Raw genomic sequence first — 22748 nt, forward strand, 5'->3', positions numbered from 1 at the left:
GCCTGAGCGTCCTGAAGTTATTGATTTGATCATAAACTTCTCTGAGTACCAAAGTATTCTACAGTCAAATGTCAGACAGCTAAAGCTAGAGTCAAGAAACAGGACAATGATCCCAAGCACAGCAGCACATTTAAAAAGAATGGCTGAAAAAAAAGAAAGAAAGAAGAGAATCACGATGTTGCAATGGCCCAGTCAAAGTCCAGAGATGTCGTGGTGGGACCTTAAGAGATCTGTGTATAAATGAATGTCTGCAAACCTCAATGAGCTGAAGCAATGCTATGAAAGGGAGCAGGCCAACATTCCTCAGCAATGATGTGAGACACTGACTCTGTCTTAGAAAATGATTTCTTTAAGTTATTGCTGCTAAAGTGGCTCTACAATCTAATGGTGGAGTGTACTTTTTCACATGGCTGGAGCACGGCTTGTGTGTCATTCCAGTCCTTTGTCTGTTTCAGTGTTACTTTGTTTTGTATCTTTATCATTTCTGTAAAATTATAACGATCTATTAGGGAGTTTGAGATATATTAGCGGGGGTAAATAGGAACTAGCTGCCATTTCTAATGCTGTTCAAATTAAAAACGACTGGGATCGATCTTAAATCAATCTCAGAAAAAAACCCATTTAAAATCTCCTAGACAGTTCCCAATATTCAGTTAAGATATAACCAGTTTTAGTATTCTGGTTTTATCTGTAAGCAGGTTCCCGTAAACAGTTAACACAGAGTTCTTACTGGATAAATTGTTTGGTTTTCAGTCAAAGTCAGTGATACAGGGTAGGTTTTAATATGTCATTTAAAAAGGTTAATAATTACATTTACTGTTGTTAAATACCAAGTCAAATGCACAGAAAACATTTGCTGCCATGTTTCATTTGAAAACTGAAGTGAACTCAAAGTGTAGACAGCAAATGGACAGTGAGTGAAGACTGTATAAATTTGAGGTGAACACACATGGTTACACACACACAGAAGAGAAAGGGAGGCTGATAGAGGTGTGGGAGAGCAATACAGATGGAATGAGAAGGAAAAAATTAGAGGAAAAAATGAACCAAAAATTATGGGTCATTGTGCCAGCACAGTGCACACAATTAAGCATCGTCCAGGTGCCGAGAGCCTCAGCAATTACAGCCCAATTAATGCCAGTGGTATGATTACGGTTACAGCTCAGGATAACTGCGCTAGACCCAGTTCAGAAAGAAGAAGAAAAAAAAAGGAAGAAGAGCTGGTAATTGAATTCCTGCTGCATCTGAGAAGAGAACACGCATAAGAGTGGAAAACTGTAGGGAAGTATAAAAGAGAGTGAGTCTGAGCTGAGATTTGCTCTTTGGCCATCTCAATCAGTCCTCTTTATCTATTTATGACTGACCTCAATTTAACTCCTAAAAGCAGCCAGGTTGAAAGAATTCACTTCTCTTTACTTGGATGCTGTTAAATTTCACTTTCTTTAACCTCTTTTTTTACAGTTTCTTTTATTTGTTCACTATTGTAATTTCTTTCACTCTGTAATTTTATAGAATTGCAAAAGAATGCCGTCAACGTGACATTTTACTGAGAATGGACATGAGCATGTTGCCAGCATTAACATTTTCTTCTGTGGAACAATGGACAAAATTTTATTTTATTTTTTTTAAATTGCTCATTATATGTAATGTTATTTACATGTGATCTTCAGATTTTACAACTTCATAGATAACCCAAAGGAGTATGACCACTCACAGACAACGCAAGCAAGTAACATTGACTGTCTTATAACAATTGTGGATGTCAAGTTCTATGAGGTTGTGAACTGTTCCTGCAACCCTTACTAGGATCCCTGAAGTTAGGAATGGTCAGTACTCAACTATGATGACGTCCAGCCGATTGGGTCGGGAGATCCCCAAAACCCCAAGGCTTGTGGGTGGACCCAATAACAGGCCAAAGAAGGACTAACCATCAGGGGGTCACGCACATCAGTTTAACCACCACTTACTGAGTATTGTAAGGGTACTGGAATATCTCAAGCTCTGTTTAACTGCAGCTTTACCAACTGATTTCACAGTGACTACCAGCACCAACAGCAACTGTCAGGGAATACTTGTGGGTACACTCATTCGAGCCCATCTAGAATGACTGAAGTCCTCACCCTATCACTAAGCTTGTGACCAAAGTTGAGTATAGGAACATAGACATATCCAGTACAGCTTCCACATCACCCCAATAAGTTTGTCAACTATTTTACCTCATTTTCCCATGGCTAAGCGCATCCGTCATGACACCTGTGCAGAGGTAGTAAGGCTTTTACAGATATAAACAGACAGGCTATAGCAGACCGCTCTCACGTTGGTAATTTGAGTCACTGAACATAACCATGCACACCTGCTGTCATTACGTGATAACTTAGCAACCCACGAATCTGACCAAATATAGTTACTTCTGGCTCCAAAGAGCCAACATGGCAGCAGCCAAAACACTAACGTTTAACACACAGACAACATATATATATATATAAAAAAAAGGATGTAGGTTAGGTATGCAAGTATTAAACCTACATACCTGAAATTCTCTGTAGTCATGATTGGAGGCACCCTCAGCATTTTCTGTCTGACTTATACACCTGTTACGTATGTCACCCAAATCCCTCTGTCCTTGACTGTTTTGGTCCTCTGTGTGGTGGAAAATGGTGCCATGGTACAAAGGAGTGAAAGGTGGCTCCTTCCAAAAAGACTTCTGTCCCATAGAAGTGACGAGGCTGAACTTGACCTCTGTAAACACTTTAGTGATGAGTTTATTCGTTGGGTCACTTCTTTCAGGTCATACTGAATAAACAATGAGTCAGTTTACTAAATTTTAGTCATTGTAAATATTAGAGAGGAGGATTATCCAGGGTGCGCTCAGTGTAGCTTCACAGTCAGAGCAGTCCCTTGCCTGAAAATGCTAAAGGCTTCAAAACAGGGCTTCACAAACGCTTGAGTGACACCACAGTACCTAGGGCGATCGTGGCTCAAGAGTTGGGAGTTCTCCTTGTAATCGGAAGGTTGCCGGTTCGAGCCCCAGCTTGGACAGTCTCGGTCGTTGTGTCCTTGGGCAAGACACTTCACCTGTTGCCTACTGGTGGTGGTCAGAGGGACCGGTGGTGCCAGTGTCCAGCAGCCTCGCATCCGTCAGTGCGCCCCAGGGTGGCTGTGGCTACAATGTAGCTTGCCATCACCAGTGTGTGAATGTGTATGGGTGGATGACTGGATGTGTAAAGCGCTTTGGGGTCCTTAGGGACTAGTAAAGCGCTATACAAATACAGGCAATTTACCATTTATATGAAAATGAGTTCAAAACTAATGGGTAATGCCAAGGTGCCTATAGAGTACATGGTCTGAACCAACCATGACTGCAACTTTTCTATTTATTATACAATAAGCAAGCACCAACATTTAACAGCAATTTTGTATTTTCATGCAAGGATGTTTATTCAGGCGGGGCTTTTTGGGTCCACTGCTTAGCCAGTCACACACACAACTTTCATCATCTCTCATGCTTGTACTTTTTGGTCGTCAGAAAAAACAAAAGAAAACACACACACACACAAACCATTGTATAGCCTTCAAGCACACAAAAACTGCATACACACCAAGGTTTTATTTCCCTTCCCATTCTGGTTCCACACAAATGCACAGAGTGGCACGTCTTGGCCCTGCAACAGAGCAGGCAATAATTACTCATTCAAATGAACATGTCAGGACTGCCGACAGACAAGCCCTTCCCCCCGCCACACACACCCTTCACACATCAGACAAAAACACACTTGCCACAGATGCAAGCGCACATACACAAGCATATACACACACTTCATGTTGCAGTGTGGGAGAGATCCATCAACGGCCCAGCAGGCAGACAGGCTCCATACGGTAGCGCTGTTCTAAGCTGGTCCTCACTGTACGCCTGCCATGTATCAGCTCGCCAACACACAGACACACACACACGCCCATGCATTAGCATCTCTCTCCTCATATTCTCTGTCGCTGGTGTTTCCTCTCTCTCTGATTGACATAACGCATTTCACAGCTCCTTTTTTTGTCACTCTCCAAACATATCCTCACTCCTGGGGTCTAAAAGTCAAACTGGTCTTTACAAAAGTGGACATCAAATTGGCACAAAGGACGTGCAATGTTGAGATACAGAGTGCGAGTGTATTTTTTTAACGACGGATTACGTGACTGTGAAAAAATAAATCAATCAATCAAAACATTTGTGTGTGTGTGTGTGTGTGTGTGTGTGTGTGTGTGTGTGTGTGTGTGAGTGAGAGAGAGAGAGAGAGAGAGAGAGAGAATGAGCAACATCCGACTCCGAGGCAGTGACGGAGATAAAAAGCAGCACCAGAGTGAAAGAAGAAAGACGGCAAACAACAATAATGAGGAGCCAAAGAGATACAAAGAGTCCACAGCTGGTTTTACATCAAAGCACTTTTATGCCAATTATAGTGGACTAAATTTGAGGGGCTGAAAGAAAATGTTTTAATAGAGCAGGTGGAGATGTGTTTTGTCAAATTATGCAATAAGCAGCCGAAGATGAGTCAAGTGGATCAGTGTAGTCCTTAATCAGAGTTTGAGTCTCCGAGAGCCTCAATATATCACGGTACAAAACTCTGATAACAATAAAGAATTTCTAAAATATCAATTACAAAAACACTGACACACACACGCCATGTAAAAGCCTGATTCTTGTGACATTACACGGTCACATAAGTTATTCACAGGACTCTATGCATCCCTGTAAAAAACTAAGTAAACCTCATAATTCAATAGCTTATAGAACCAATTTAATACCAATATAGATTCATCAATCCATTCATTTTTTTCTGCTTATCTGGTGTGGGTCGCAGGGACAGGGGCCTAAGCAGAGAATCCCAGACCTCCTTCTCACTGGCCACCTCCTCCAGTTTATCCAGGGGAGCACCAAGGCATTCCCAGGCCAGCCGAGAGATATATTCTCTCACGCGTTCCTGGTTTGCCCCAGGGCCCTTCTCCCAGTAGGACATGCCCAGAATACCTCACCCAGGAGGGGCCCAGGGGGCATCCTTGTTAGATGCCGGAACCACCTCAAACTGGCTCCTTCCAATGTGGGGGAGTAGCGGCTCTACTTGGAGCCCCTCTTGGATGGCCCAACTTCCTCACCCCATCTCTAAGGGACAGGTCAGCCACCCTTCAGAGAAAGCTCATTTCCACGTTGATCGACCAGTAAATCAAGAGCTTCGCTTCCATAAAAATTATGAACAGAATCGGTGACAAAAGGGAGCCCTGGTGGAGTCCAACACCCACCAGGAACGAGTCCAACTTATTGCTGGCTATGCGACCCAAGCTCTTGCAATGGTTCTACACTAAACACATGTAGACTGCTTGGACAAACTCCCATGCACCCAAGTATCCTCGACAGGGTAAAGCAGTATTAACTTTTCTGTATGACTTTATCAACCTCTCACAATGCTGTAAAAGAATTTTGGCCTACTCATGCTTACCACATTTCTTCAGTTCATGGAGGTTTATGGATATGAATGCACAACTCCTTTAAGATAAGCTGAGTTTAAGTCTGGACCTTGACCATTGCAACACCTTGATTCTTTTCTTCTTCAGCCATTCTGTTGTAGATGTACTGCTGTGTTTGGGATCATTTCCCTGTTGCATGACTGAATCTCAGCCAAGCTTTAGCTGTCAGTCACACATTTGAATCTAGAATTCTTTGATATACACAGTTCATGATTTACTCAAAAATGAGAAGGTGCTCAGGTCCAGTGGCTGCAAAATAAACCTAAATCATCAACCCTCAGCCACCACCAAAACCAAACAGCAAATGAGCACAAACATGGCGCTGTGCATTATGAACTCTTTAATGCCTTCCAATGTCCAGAGACCACTGTTTCAGAGATCTCTGCTTTGTTCAGATGCAAATTTGCAACCCTAAGCAATGTTGCCATGATTGTTTAGAAATGAGTTCTCCTGGCAGCCCTCCCAACAAGCCAATCTTGTTCTGACTTTTCCTAACAGCACTGTCATTAATTTTAACATGTTAAATGAGGCATCAGAGTCTGACGTGTATCTCTTGTCTTGTTTTTACAATTTGTCTGACCACTGCGTGATCTGACTTTCGGTTAAATTTTCCCTACAGGGAAGATCACGAATGTATCAAAAGTTCTGTTTCTATAAAGGTGGCCAATACTTGCTGATGATCAATTAATCGAGCGTTGATTAGCAACACCTGGCTGCTACTCACCCTCTTAATTTCTATGAAAGCAGTAAAGGTGTGCTTAGTTTTTCTCAGGATTGCATTCTGTGAAAACTCTGTTTAAAATACTGTAACTAGATGTTTATTACAGGCTTTTATCAAAGACCCCTCACATCCTGGACACTCACTTTTCCCCCCCTTCCCTCTGGTAAACGTTACAGGTCCATCAGTTTTTACCCACAGGCTGTCAAACATGCCCTACCTCCACCCTGATTGGAGGATAACTGCACTGCCAACACTCATGGATATTACACCTTATTTATAAATCGTATTTCTGTTTATACTTCAATGCAACCAACACCCCTACCTCTTTAAACTGTATTTATTATAACCTTATTTAGTATAGTTCCAACAGCACCCCCCCACTCAATGTGCAATATCACAATGTGCAATATCACTGATCACACTGCACATCTCAATGCACCTGCTAGTTAGATGGCATGTATGTGTATGTATATAGATGTAAGCGTGTATGTGGAAATATGTGTGTGTATGTTTGCAGGTGCATGTATAACTTGTACATATCTTTCTTGTGTAAATGTAAATTTGTCTGTTATTGTGTAAATACTTATGCTATTGTGTACTCCACACACATGGAGAAATGCCAAACTGTCTTTCACTGCTCTTGTAACAGTGATCATACAAAGCTATTCTATTCTATTCTATTCTATTAACACTAGGTTTACTATCCTGCGCAAATTTGCGTAACTTCCCTAAACCCAATACCCCCTAGAATTACTGGCTTTTTTATTTTCTGGTGCAAGTCCCGAGGTGTTAAGCACCCCTGCTGAGATTTTCACAGGTCGTCAGCTTGTTTCTCCTACAGCTTTTGTTGTGCAAACCACCCATTGTCCTTGAGGCCTGGCACATTTGCATTTGCTCACTCAGAGTTGCTCAGATCCAAGGCAGGCCAAACCTCTGTGTTACAACTTTCAGAAATGCCTGATAGAAATGCTTCAACTTACTCATGAGATTTTGACCACATTTTTTGCGGAAGTCACAACTATACTGAATGCACGACCGTTGTTGCCAGCTGCAAGAAATGCTTGGTAGGGAACAGCTGTTCCCTACCAAGGTTCGTTCAAAGTTTGAAAGACTTTGAAATAAAACAGACTTAATATTACCCATATATTGTGAATGTCTGTCTTTTGTATGTAGGTTGTAACACAGAGGTTTGGCCTGCCTTGGATCTAAGTAAACAAATGCCAATGTTGCACACACACACACACACACACACACACACACAGCAAATCTGCATTTATTTGTCCCACAAGTGGAAAATCTGCATTGTCATTGCAAAAAGTGGACAGAGCACAGTATAGAAAGTGCACTATACAAACAATCTGGAAACATAAATATGGACACGTGTATTCAAAAATACTGGTGTATGTATACACACACACATCATATCTATCTATCTACGTGTGTGTGTGTGTGTGTATGTATATATATATATATATATATATATATATATATATATATATATATATATATATATATATACACACACACACACACACACACACACACACACATATATATATATATATATATATATATATATATATATATATATATATATATATATATATATATATATATATATATATACACACACACACACACACACACACACACACACACACATATATATATATATATATATATATATATATATATATATATATATATATATATATATATATATATATATATATATATATATAGATGTCTGTGTGTATAACTAGACTTTATGCTTTAAGTTCATGAACTTATGGCATTCATTTCAATCCTGTTTGTAAGAGCAATCATGTGTCCTGTTGGTGCCATTGTGGATTGCTGGTCAGAAAGTTTTCTGGTGCCACTAATCAAAGAGACAATGCCCCTAGATAGATTCATTTCAATTATGCAACACCTTCGATTTGATGACAGGGACACGCGGGCAGAACGGGTGAAAACAGACAAATTTGCAGCGATCTCCGACATCTGGACACGCTTCAACGAGAACTGTGCTAAAAGTTTCACTCCAGGGGAACACATGACCATAGATGAACAGCTGTTCCCTACCAAGGTTCGTTGTCCATTCACCCAGTATATTGCAACCAAGCCAGACAAATTTGGGATCAAGTTCTGGATGGCCACGGTTTGGACACCAAATATGTCTGCAGTGCATCTCCTTACTTGGGAAAGGACCCCAGTCGTCAGAAGGGAGAGAGGCTGGCAGAGAACGTGGTCATGAAACTGATGGAGCAGTTTTTGGATGATGGAAGAAATATCACAACGGACAATTTCTTTACTTCACTGTCAATGTCGCACAGACTGCTGCAGCGCAAAACAACATTACTGGGCACGGTGAATAAAGTCCGACGTGAACTTCCTCAACTTGCAAAAGATACTGCAAAGCGAGAGGTATTCTCCACTTCAGTGCTTAGAAGTGGCAGTGTGTCCTTGACAATTTATGCACCTAAAAAAAACAAGACTGTGTGTGTTCTAAGTTCCATGCACCAAGGCGTGACGATCGGTGACGGCAGAAAGAGGAAACCCAACACGATCACAGACTACAACCACATGAAGGTATGTGAATGTGTGTACAATTTACACCAGTGCTACAATGTTTTCTGATGTGTGCTATACAGGCCTATAGAAAAAACATATACTCATGACTCTCTCGCTCTGCTTTTACAGTGTGGTGTAGACGTGTTGGACCAAATGGCACGGATGTATTCTGTAAGATCAGCAACACGCAGGTGGCCAGTAGCGGTTTTCTACAATATGCTGGACCTGGCGGCAGTGAATGCCTACATTTTGTACAAGGCATGTACAGGGTGGACAGGCAAAGAAGATTGTTTCTGCATCTTCTAGCTTAGCAACTTCGTGCCGATTCATGCAGCACAAGGAAATCTTAGCACAGAGGCAGGCTGCTGCAGCTGCTGTGCCAGGGACTGTAAAGACAACGCAGTGCCAGGTGCAAGAGAGCTGCAACAGGAATCGCAGCAGATTTACCTGTGCAACATGTAAGAAATTCACCTGTGCCAAATGCAGGGATGATGGACACTGGGTCTGCAAACCCTGTAAAGTTTGAAACACTTTGAAATAAAACAGACTTGTGTACCCATATATTGTGAATGTCTGTCTTTTGTATGTAGGTTGTAACACAGAGGTTTGGCCTGCCTTGGATCTGAGTAAACAAATGCCAATGTTGCACACACACACACACACACACACACACACACACACACACACACACACACAGCAAATCTGCATTTATTTGTCCCACAAGTGGAAAATCTGCATTGTCATTGCAAAAAAAGTGGACAGAGCAAGGTATAGAAAGTGCACTATACAAACATTTTATATATATATACATATGCATATATATATATATATATATACATAATATATATATATATATATATATACATATTATATATATATATATATATATATATATATATATATATACACACACACACACACACACATATATGTATATATATATATATATATATATATATATATATATATATATATATATATATATATATATATATATATATATATATATATATATATATATATATATATATATATATATATATATATATATATATATATATATATATATATATATATATATATATATATATATATATATATATATATATATATATATATATATATATATATATATATATATATATATATATATATATATATATATATATATATATATATATATATATATATGTGTGTGTGTATATATGATATAGATGTGTCTGTGTGTATAACTAGACTTTATGCATATTATATAAGGTGTGGCTATATAAATATATGTACAACTCTGTGTATATATGTTTATGGACAGGCATGCAGGCAGGTAAGGAAGGAAAGCAGCCTTGCAGGGAAGGAAAAACTTGAATCTCTCATGGTTAGGGGTTGGGGGAGGGTGTGTTTGCACAACAAAAGGAGGAGAACAATGGAGCTGACGACCTGTGAAAATCTCAGCGGGGTGCCAAGAGGTGTTAAGGTCGGGGAGAATTTACGCAAATCTGCGCAGGCCAGTAAATCTAGTAGTAGGGACTTGCACCAGGGAAAAAAGGCTCAGTAATTCTAGTGTTAATGCCTGGTTCACAGTTCCAGCACTACTTCTACAAGTGCATGCTCAGTCCACTGTCAGCGAAACCTTATTATCATAAAACTAAATGTGATATATGTTATATGGATTCATACACAAATAATACTGCACTTGACAGCATGACAATGAGGGGCAGCAAAAAACAGAAGACAGTTCACTTGGTGGGTGTTTTTTGTATTTTGATTTTTGACAGTTATACACAGTTATACACTGGCTTAATGAAGAGGGCATATTACTTAGTGTTTGCATATTGCTCAAACTCAGTGCTTTACATTGAGTTTGACTGGCTTAATTTATCTGTGCACATTTACAGACGTTACACAGTTTCTGAGTTTTATTAGAATTATTTTTTATATGAAAAAAAATTGGGGATGTGTCATCCGCATGTTTATTCTAATCCAGTAGTAGGTGTGTAGTAGTCAGGGATTTCACCATCTTTTACTCTGAATGTAAATCTTCAGTAATTTTAGAATCTGTCATAATGAACTACGAACTTCAAGATCTTTTGCCACAAAGTAAGAATGGGTGGATAAATTATACTAAAATTTAATAAAAAGCATGAAATAAAAATAAAAAAATATTACACCCTGAAGCTTAACCAAACATTTTTAATGCATTATGGTGTATCCTTAGCAGAAATTTAATCCCAGTTCATCTTGCCTGAAATCAAAATAGCATTTTAAGGTTTAATCTGATGTCAGTATGAATTCTTGTGGTATTGCTTTTTAAGGCAGCTTTCACTGACTTCATACATTTAAAATATTGGGAGATATTTTTTTTGATGTGTCAGATATTTTTTGTGAGTTAAATCTTTTAGATGACATGTTTCTGAAACAAAAGTCAAAAGTGTGATAAAAAGCAACCAAGTAGCATTTGACATTCACTGAACAGAAGTAAAACCTCTTTAGACAGACAATGTGTGTGGAGCAGTGTATATTTACTTACCTGTGCTGTCCAGTTTATAGCTAGTGGCACAGGCAGGTCAGCTGAGCATTCAGGAGCCTCTGCAGGATGCTGTGTGTTAAGAAGATGGGATAATACTGTAATACTGCATATATTAAGAATTCATTTAAATACAAAAGCAAAGTGATCCCCGAATTCTGATTAAATAAATGTGCATCAGGAAGTTGGGCATCATAGTTTAGGAATTAGGCTTAAACTGGGATTTCTCAACATGCTAGAAGAGTCTGCTATAATAGGTCAATAGCCTCTCATAACTGACATTAACAGCCACCCTGTATTTATTTAAAACAGTCGAGTTATTACGACTTTACTGGCTCAACTTTCTAAAGAGCTGAAAAATACATTTTGGTCAATATATATGAGCAGCTCTTTTTTATCCTGATCACCTTCAGCATCATACTACTCTGTCCTCATCCTCTCTCACTCCCCTGCCTTCCAAGCCTCTACGCATCCGTGCCAGTGCTGCCTCCTCCCTGGCTGTGCCTGGTGAGGGATGACCTGGCGCTGGATCTGGCGGAAGCAGCTGGAACACAGAGAGGACTTGGAGCTACTTTTTCACAGTGCCAAAAAGGTGAGGAGGGCCAGGTAGGCAGGTGGGCACAGAGTGGGGTCCCACCACCCTCCTTTGTCCCCGGTGGATGTCATCTGGGCTTAGCTAAGCACCAGCTCACCATGATATCCACCCACCATGCCCAGAATATGCATCCCCACTCTGACTTACAAAAAGTAAAACATTCAATTCAATTCAATTCAATTCAATTTTATTTATATAGCGCCAAATCACAACAAAAGTCGCCTCAAGGCGCTTTATATTGTACAGTAGATAGCACAATAATAAATACAGAGAAAACCCAACAATCATATGACCCCTATGAGCAAGCACTTTGGCGACAGTGGGAAGGAAAAACTCCCTTTTAATAGGAAGAAACCTCCGGCAGAACCAGGCTCAGGGAGGCGGCCATCTGCTGCGACCGGTTGGGGTGAAAGAAGGAAAACAGGATGAAAGACATGCTGTGGAAGAGAGACAGAGATTAATAACAGATATGATTCGATGCAGAGGGTCTATTAGCACATAGTGAGTGAGAAAGGTGACTGGAAGGAAAAACTCAATGCATCATGGGAATCCCCGGCAGCCTCACGTCTATTGCAGCATAACTAAGGGAGGATTCAGGGTCACCTGGTCCAGCCCTAACTATATGCTTTAGCAAAAGGAAAGTTTTAAGCCTAATCTTGAAAGTAGAGATAGTGTCTGTCTCCCGAATCCAAACTGGAAGCTGGTTCCACAGAAGAGGGGCCTGAAAACTGAAGGCTCTGCCTCCCATTCTACTTTTAAATACTCTAGGAACAACAAGTAGGCCTGCAGTGCAAGAGCGAAGTGCTCTAATAGGGTGATATGGTACTACAAGGTCATTAAGATAAGATGGGGCCTGATTATTTAAGACCTTGTATGTGAGGAGCAGGATTTTGAAATCAATTCTGGATTTAACAGGAAGCCAATGAAGGGAAGCCAAAACAGGAGAAATATGCTCTCTCTTTCTAGTCCCTGTCAGTACCCTTGCTGCAGCATTTTGGATTAGCTGAAGGCTTCTCAGCGAGTTTTTAGGACTTCCTGATAATAGTGAATTACAGTAGTCCAGCCTGGAAGTAATAAATGCATGAACTAGTTTTTCAGCATCACTCTGAGACATTCACTTGAAAAGTTTTAAGTAATTCTACTGTCAAAATCTCAAAATTAAACATTTTTTTTTTTTAAAAGCCTCATTGTATGTGTGGAAGATAAGCTGCAGAGCTCATTTCTTCAAGTGTGCATCATGTAACCTATTTTTAAATATATTTAAATATTTTTTTGTTGCCAGTGTCTGAATTATAAAATTTTTGTGTAAAGCAAAACCAAAATCTACGTCTGCACAAGCGGCACACCGCTTTGGTTACATCCTTAAGTTTACCTCTTTCATCTTGTTTAAAGCCAAAGAAATCCCAAATTGGCGACTTTATATTTTTTAATGCTGTCAGAGTTAACGTGCCGTCATCACTGAACCGATGACATACTGACATGGGTTAATTGTTAACGCGATTGACAATTAACCCATCTGGAGCGCAGACTGAGTCAAAATCCCTGAAACGTCTCTGTCAACACTTTTCGGGCAGTTTGTCCAAAGTTTGTTCATTCTGCGCTCCAGATGGTTTGAGGGCGTTAAAAATTTTAATCACGTTAATTGTGATGACCGCGTTTAAGCTGGGTTTTTTGGAAATTAGTTCGTCCATGTTTGGACTTCTGTGTTGTAAACGCGCAAATCAGTCCGTGTGTGTTTACATTGCTTTGCTCATCAAAAAGTGTGCGCATTCGCGAAGATATCACCCATCTGCGATTGTTGGACTGATTTTCCAGTTGGAAAATTTTTACATATCGCCCAATCCTACTGTGCACAAACACTAGTGAGCAGCACTGTGCTGACTTTAATTAATTTACAGATGCAACCTATGCAGCGCTCGTTTAAATTTCCACTTTAGCGATGCATGATGACATTTAAATTTATCCTTTATCCTGATTTGAAAAATAAATTGTCTCATTATTTTTCAAAGTTCAACTTGGTTTTTACAAGTTTAGCGTTTTAAAACCAGATCTCACAAACTTTACCAGTAAGATCAATCTTACTGGACGAGCAGAGGAGAAGCTGCACATCTCATTTCTGTAAGTAGTTCATTAGTCTGAGACTAAGATATCACAAATCATGCTTTCAGATAGTGAAGCTTTTCTGCTTGAGCAGTGACAGCGAACTCAGAGTCAATCACGGGAAGCTGCAAGCGAAACGAGAAGAACATTTCAATGATCAGAAATCAAGTAGCCTCACCACTGTAAAGCTTACAATCAAATCATTAACTTTCATTTTATATGGAAATTCCACAGCTTGCATTTAGGTTAACCTACACTAGGTAGAGGTTTTGTGTATCTCTCTCAATAGCAGAGCAGAGACAGCAGCTATGCAGATGAGTGTGGGTGTACTGATTTTCTCTATGCGTTTTCCATCACGCTGGGGTTATGTGGAGATATTTTATCTGTGCTACATCTCAGTCACAGTGGGTTATCGTGTCTCTCCACACCCTCTCCAGTTTGACCCAGATTTAGGGGCACAGATGTAAATCACTGATTTGCCATCAGCAAAGTGAACAACCCCACATGCATTTGGTGAAGTCAGCCTGTTTGGATTTGGATTGGCTGTAGGTCAACATCAAGTTGTAGAGTATTCCATTTGATGATGAATATTTCTTTTAGTGTGGAAAATGATCCAGTCCTTACGGTAAACTGTGTGTTTCTCAGTGTGCACAATGAGAGTGCGCCTTACCTTAGACTTGAGTTTAACAGTGAGGATGTGCTGCCTTCCAGCGGAGTCCTCCGCTTTCAGTCTCAACATTCGGAACTCGGTGTCGATGAAGAGCAGCCTGAAGATGGACACGCACAAAGCACACGCCATAAATCAACCTCTATTCATAGAGAAGGGCACACGCAACACTGTAACCTGACAGCAGCCATCATCCGTCATTAATCACAGCTGCAGAGAGCAATATTGAGACATAAACTCTACCTTGAGATTTATCACTCTGGGTACCAACACAGTGACATTACATCAGACTGCAACTCTGGAGTCATGGCCTACAACTATGGATCATTTTCTGCTAATCTGTGTTCCTCTGCAGCAAACTGTGGCCACAGTAACCTGACATGCACTGCCTTACCTCAGCTGACTCAGTCCTCTCCTGTGATCTAAAGTCCTGGCCCATACCTTACTGTACCATCCTGTAAGTTAATTTGCCGATTCACCCTGTTAATAAACAGCTGACTAGTCATCTTACAATAATTATAATGATGTTCACATATATTTGTATTCACCACTAAATACAGAATGAAAAATTTTAAAAAAAGTGCCACCAGTGCTTTACCAGCTTGGCAAAACCTGTCTGTCTGGTGGGTTTTTCTTAGTAAAAACAAACAAAACACACAGTTTGTGTCGGCACAGAACCTGGTAACAGTCTGCTGGATACGAATATTGGGTCTTCCTGCTTTTTGGAGAATTCCATCTGTGGATAAGATTTATAAGGAACTTCTGGGTATTAAAAAAAACAAGGAAGACAAAATAGATGGTGGGCAAAAATGAACTGTGGCCCCCTTTTGCACAGGTATGTGATCAATCCATTCATAATTTCTGTTGGTATATGACTGATGGCTTTGCCCATTTCCATTATTTTTTGTCGTTTTTTTCTCTTTGTAAAAGTTCCCAAAAATAAAGTTAAAAAAAAAAAGAAATTCATTTAGCTGAGTCGTGCTAGTCCCAGACCCAGACCACCTTTCAACCAGCGTTAGCAAAGAAGTTAGTTTTATATTAGCATTAGGTTAGGTTAGTGAGATTAAACAAGACATTTAAAAAAAATACATCACATAACAATTAAATTGCACAGTCTCAGTCTTCTGCAAGAAGACTTCATTTTTACTGAACAAATAATTAATAGCAATTATCCCCAAAATAAAGTATAATAAAGTCTGTATATACTTTAGTATTGACGCAGATTTTTATTAAATGTTCAGAGCAAATGAAGTGGCAGCTGACAGAAACAAATAACAGCCAACACCAGTTTGTCCAGAGGAATAACGTGACCCTAACATTAGTGAGGCTTTAGCAGTTACAGCAGTGAGAGGAAGCTCTCAGAAAACGATGCGTCTCTGGATGACCTTAGGCTGAGATGTTTTTCAGCCTGAATCAACTTGTAAATCAGACCTTCTCCTTCCTGAGCTAATTATAACCTATTGAGGTTAAGGACACAACACTGATGTGGCTGGAGCATTCACCAACACTGCTGTCAGATTTACTGCTCCTTCTGCTGCTCCAGCACACTGTGAAGGAGTCAGTTCCTCCCCCTCGCCAGACCAACACCAGTCTACTGAGACCCAAAGATAAAAGACTGATCCGAGACAAAGGATTTGAACAGTCCTCCTCCAGATTTACAGTACATTACGACGGGCGCTCTATGCCGAGGCTGACATGGCTGTATATCAGCTGAGGATTTATGAAGTGTGTTAGAGAGGACTGATGTGAGCATTGTGCTCAGAGAATGAATCGCACGCACACACACACTTAGGGAAGTGATGGAATGATGGGAGACGGTGTCCGATGGGCCCAACTCATAAAAGCGTCTGCTTGCTCACTCACTTTCAATCAAACGCCGGAGTAGGGTGTCCGTGCTTTAATGCAATATGCTAACTAACATCTACGCATACAGACACACAATGTCACCATCGTGCTAGTCTGACAAAGCCACAATTTTAGTTTTGTGTGAACCAAAAATCGGTGCTACCTGCTGAAACACTGAATTTCCTGAACAGGCACTACTCTGATTATTTTATATCCTCCACTTTTACCAAAAGGACAGTCATAAAACACCGATTGCTGCTCACAGGAATAAAGACAAAATAATGGCAAGCATGACAAGTTACCAAACCTATTCAGGTGATGAAGGTGACAGGTGTCCGAAAGAACAAATCAATGGCTAACAAGTTGAATCGTTAAAATCAAGTGCCAGCAAGTTACAGAAGGCATGAACATAAGAATGACCGTCTGTCTAAAAGGAAAACCTCTCAATGTTTTTAAAACGATTTCACATTTGATATTGGAGTAACCCACAATAGATCCCTTTGTATTTCTACAGCTCGTACAGTCTCGTAGGCTGGATGGAACTCAACTTAACAACCATCAGATATAACACTTTTGTAGGTACCTGGAATTAAAATGAATCTTTTACATCTTACTGTTCTACCTGTACAACTATCTACATCTACAGTACTGTGCAAAAGTCTTGGTCAGCCTTCTTTTTTTTTTTAATATCTCACAAAATGCCAGCCATGTTTTTTAAAATGACCTTGAGTCCTCAAATCTTTCTAAAGGTCATTTTAAAGTTTTTCTTTAGATACTGGCTGCTTTTTCACCGATTTTTAGCGAAGTACCTGACCACTGAACTAGGAATCATTTAAGTACAAGAAAAATGGCACATCCAGGGATAAACCTGACAGACACATCTGGCCCTTCTGTTTATCCATCTACCATTTACTGACCCTTCACTCAGTCAAGTAGCAGATCTTAAAGAAGGAAAACAGAGAGAAAAGGCTGACTGTGTACCGAATTACAAAAGAACTAAACTGAAAATGACTGGTGACAAGTTGTATGGAGTTGTGAATCCAAATTTGAAATTTCTCGTTCAAATCACTATCAGGTTGTGGGGAGGAGGTCAGAAGAGGTACAACTGTGAGTGTGTGCAGTCTGTAAAACAGGGTGGAGGCTGTGTCATGTTTGGAACTGCATTTCAGCCAGTGGTCTGGGAATGTTGTCAAAACTGATGGAATTATCCGATGGAATAACCCAGAAAAGTACTGTCAGATTTTGATCCACAATGCAATACAATCTACAGAGCACAAGTTTGGCAATAGACCACAATCCAAAGCCCAGCAAAAACACACCTGGATAGAAAAACATCAGTCTGGCCTCCCTAGAGGTAGAACCTCAATATTTGTGAAATAGTGTTGAACGCAGCTAACATCCAAAGAAGAGAAGAGTATACAATTTTTTTAAAACAGAGAAAAAAAATTTAAAGCAAGAAATACTTAATTACTGAATACCTGTTTGTTTGTTTTTAATGCCTATTCAAGAATGTTGGCAAACCACTCTACTTCAAAATCTACTTGTTCACAACTTCCAATAGTGTGCAATGCAAGTACATAGTATTCATGAGAAACCACTTAAGTATGTTTTCTCTAATGTGGTGCATGCAAAGAGTTATGAGAAAGAAGTAAGGCTGGCACAGTAGCAAACTTGCCATTGGATATTTAAGCTGTAAAACAAAAGCTCAAAAAACATCAAAGAATATTGCTAAAGTTGACCTCTGCTCTATAAATCTGGCAGAATGTAAAGAGATAATCTCGACAGAACAAATCTGACCAGTATATAGTATAAGAAAAAGAACTTGTAATTCTGGTTTCTTGACAAAGAATATCAGGAGAAAAAAAAATCATTGGTGCATTGCTAAAACACATTTCCAGCTCCTCTCCTCTGGGGTTTCACACCCCGTATAGCAGGGACTAGCTGCCGCCCCTACTTGGCCATGATGGAAACAGCGTGACAGTCAGATGTCCTGCTGGGAAGACTGATGAGAGCATCCCATTTGCAACTCCACACTTCCAGACAGCGCACACCACACACATCAGTGTGTGCGCATGTGTCTGATTTTTTTTTAATATGGGAGTGCGTATTGACAAAGTGATTCATGAATGGTGAGATCAACGCATATGTAATGCTTGTGTGCACTGCATCAGAAACACACATGCAAAACGATGGCATGCACAAGAACGGATAGAGAACGATGTAAGCCGTACAAAAATAAATAAATAAATAAATACTAATAATAATACTAACAATAAAAACACCAACTTTAATAAGGTAGAGGCTACAGCCTGGTTTACACTTTAACTGTGCTATTTAGGACATTCTCATTACTTACAGCAAACCCAGATAACAACATTGTGTAATTTTACAGAACAGGATTTTACATGCAATTTATTAGTTGGCCTAATAATGTAGCGAAAACAGAGATGAAACCGTGCGTCCCCCCTCAGCTCCGGCCTATCAGAAGCTTGCCGATGTATCTGGCCTCAGAAGAGCAGCAACGCAGTGTGACCGCATGATAATACCAAGATAAGAAGAGACGGTGCTCTGCACGTCCACCAAGAGGCTGTGAACATCGAGTGCCAGCTGTGCCCATAATGAGCCCTGCAGCTTCTAGGGCCACGTACCGAGGCCTCTGAGTGATGGCAGCTGACCTACTTGACCTCATTTTCCATTAATTAACACATGGTTTGCCATCTCCAGCCAATTAAGATGACCACACTCTCAAAATGCACAAATGGAGACATGGAGAGAGACAGAGCTGCTCACTTACCTGGCCCAATCAGCAGACAGAATTACAGCTGAAAACCCCTGGTGGCTATTAGCACGGCCCGTACCAATTAAGACGCTAAGCGAATCTCGAGTGCTTTGGAGATTGAGGCCCACTGTGTATAATGCCTCCTAACCGTAACACGACACTGAAAATGATGTTGGTCCCATTTCGGCATAAAGCATACCTTCACCCCCCCCACTCCTATTAAAACCTGAGAGTCTTCAATTAGAGCCATTTGCATTTTGCTAATATCATAATTGTAGCTCCGGTCATTAATAGGAAAGTGGAAAATGAGTGTAGTAGTCAAGGCTTAATCCGAGCTGGGGGAGAATAGATATCTTTCTCCTAACCGCCGCCGCCACCTCCTCCTCCTCCTCGTTCTCTCCTGATGAGCGGAGAAAACGGTATTAGCCAGACCCGTCAGCGCACGTGGGCTGAGCGTTATTAAATGTGACCTGGATTTAACTATAACTCAATAACTAAAAATAAGGAAGTCATTAAGAGCCATTTGTTAATGTAGAACTGTGTTGTTGTAGGCTCTCCAATCAGTTTACGCTGCTGAAGAAAGGGGGAAAAAAAGTGCTCCATATAGCCATTTAAAGCAGTGGAGGTTTCTGCTCATATGCGCACCACAATAAGTTAATCCTGCCCCTGGGGAAAACGCAGAAAAGTAAAAATACATGTATCAAAGCTTTGACAGAGGAACAGGAGAGCCACCGAGTTGATACGTGGAGCTCCATCAGCGAGCAATTCCACAGGCAAATTACTACCACAGTATCCTGGGACCATGTAAGTGGGGAATGGAACCATGTTACTACATTGTTCATTAAGAGAAAATAACTTGTTTGATTATGACTTGATATTCTCAAAGCTAATTTCAACAGCCTTTTACATTGAGTGGGGATTGAATCTGCACTATTTTAACTTGATGATCACACCTACAGCTTTAGAATCACCACATGCACCTACAGACTTCCACAATATTATCTGATCAATCTCATGGAGGTCATCCTGACCTCAAACGCTGAGAAGTGACAGACGGTTTACTCCCAGCGTATGAACCTTACTGTGCCTGAGCAAGCCTGGCCTACAAAATCAAGTTCTCCTCAGACTAGCGGGACCACTGCATAAACTCACAGGGAACACTTAAGCATACAGTGCCCTGAACCACTTTAAGATGTGGGTCCAGGAATAGTTCCATTAAATGAGGTGGTGTGATTGCTATGCTTTCACGACTCAGACTGCTCGTGAAAACAACTGTTAAGTAATTAATAAACCTATAAGTCATGAGAGGACAGTGTGCAGTAAAAACAGCCAATAAATAAACCATAAAATTCATAAACCACAAACCTCTTTGTGCTGTGCAAAAGTCTGTGCGAGACAGAGAGCAGGCGATCAGAGAAGCTGAGCCTGACCATAAGGCTGGATGCATTTCACAGCAAGTGCTTATTTGGATTAGACTCATTTTGATTGCTTTAATAAGGTACGCCTTTTTAAACTTGTAAGAACATGTAACTATGGTAACTGGCTGGTTCTGGTTAGACTTAGTCTGATGATGAGTTAACAACTAACTAAATGTCTGTTTCTTCTAAATTTTAAGACATGAGAAAGAATGATAATTGTTTCAGCAAGTATGAAGAAATGCATACGAACTGTATTAGAATATACGCAGATGAGAGGTAACAGTGACATGTGAAGGAGTGATGTCTTGGTAAGAAAACAGTTGAGTGCCATGAAAAAGTATTTTGCCTCTTCCTAGTTCCTTAGTTTTTTTCACATTTCTTTCACTTAAATCTTTCAGATCAAACAAATTATATTAGTCAAAGATAAAGTAAGAAAAACACGAAATGTAGTTTTACGTGATTATTACAGGAAAAGAAAAACAGCTATCCAAACCTAACTGGCCCTGTGTGGAAAAAGTAATTTCCCCACCATTGTTAAATGATGAATTAACTGTGATTAACCACACTTTTTGGAAAGCTGAGTTCACTTTCACTTGCCACACCCAGGCCTGATTACTGCCAGACCTGTTGAATCAAGAAATCGCTTAAATAGAAGCTGTCTGATAAAGTGAAGCAGGCTAAAACATCTCACAAAGCAACACATGCCAGGATCTAAAGAAACAGGAAACATAGTCATTGACATCCGTTGGTCTGGAAGGGGGTTACAAAGCCAATTTAAAGTGTTTGGGCCTCCAGCAAACCATGGAACAGTGGTGAACCTTCACATCAGTGGCCAGTCTACCAAAATTACTCCAAGAGAGCATTGACGACTCATCCAGGAGACAAAAGAACACAAAAGAACCCAGAACAACATCTAAAGAACTTCAGGCCTCACTGCCTATGTTAAGTTCAGTGTTCATAATTTAACAATAAGAAAGAGAAAGGTCAAAAATGGCATCCACGGGAGAGTTTCAAGGCAAAAACCACTGCTGACTAAAAGGAACACAAAGTTTCATCTCTCATTTGCCAAACAATATTTTGATGATCCCCAAGAATTTGGGGGAAATGTCGTGTGGACTAACCAGACAAAATCTGAACTTTCTGGAAGGCTATGTTATATCGAGTGTAAAAAAAAAGAACATCATATCAACAGTTAAACACGGTGGTGGTAGTATGATGGTCTGGTACTAGTTTGCTGCTTCAGGACTTGGATGAGTTGCCATAACTGAGGGAACTATGAATTCTAGTCGGTACCAGAAAATCTTTAAGGAGAATGTCCAGCCATCAGTTTGAGAAATTCAAAAGCACTGATCTAGGAGGACAAAACAAAAAAAACAAAACAACAAAACAAACAGCAGGTCCATCTCAGACTAACTCAGAAAAGAGCAAAAATATCTGATTGTGCCACTTTTGTTATCAAGAACAGCAATCAGTTATTAGGTTTAGGAAGGCATTATTTTTTTCACATAGGGCCACCTAAGTATAGATAATCTTTCATTCCACTGAAAAAGGTAACTGCAAACTTTTTTTTTTTTTTTTAACTTTTTTTTTTTAACCGGTTGCGAAGTAAGATGGCCGCACCGACGAGAGCCCCGAGTTATCTCTGCAACAAGACTTAAAAACTAGGGGTGCAACGATACACAAAATTCACGGCTCGGTTCGGTACTTTGGTGACACGGTTCGATATTTTTTCGATATAAAAAAAAATGTTTATGCCTTTTTAATTTGTCATTTATTAAAATTATAAATATATATTTTAACTCAAAAGTACAGTTTTTAAATTTAATGTTGCTGAAACAACAAAATAATTAAAAAAAATAAATCTATCTGATCGAGAAATCACTCATCTTTGGAAAAGAGAGTTTATTACAGAGAAATGGCTCTTTCCAAAATAAAAGCTATACTCTACCCTTCTTCTGGAGTTTATTCTCAGCAGCATATTAAACATATCAGGTCCCCATAAGGAGAATCATGTACTAAC

The 22748-nt window shown here is 39.9% G+C and overlaps 1 protein-coding gene across 1 annotated transcript in view; it reads right to left on the reverse strand.

The window, feature by feature from the left end:
* fancl (FA complementation group L) overlaps nt 1-22748 on the reverse strand; it is a 37049-nt gene that overhangs the window by 7608 nt on the left and 6693 nt on the right. Inside the window, exons 6-7 of the mRNA XM_031735085.2 lie at nt 14690-14786; nt 11328-11396 (exon numbers count right to left, since the gene is read on the reverse strand). Of these exons, the coding sequence (XP_031590945.1) occupies nt 11328-11396; nt 14690-14786 (166 nt within the window). The remainder of the gene's footprint in view (nt 1-11327; nt 11397-14689; nt 14787-22748) is intronic.

The sequence above is a fragment of the Oreochromis aureus genome, linkage group 13, assembly GCF_013358895.1.
Source record: "Oreochromis aureus strain Israel breed Guangdong linkage group 13, ZZ_aureus, whole genome shotgun sequence".
NCBI classification, from domain to species: domain Eukaryota; kingdom Metazoa; phylum Chordata; class Actinopteri; order Cichliformes; family Cichlidae; genus Oreochromis; species Oreochromis aureus.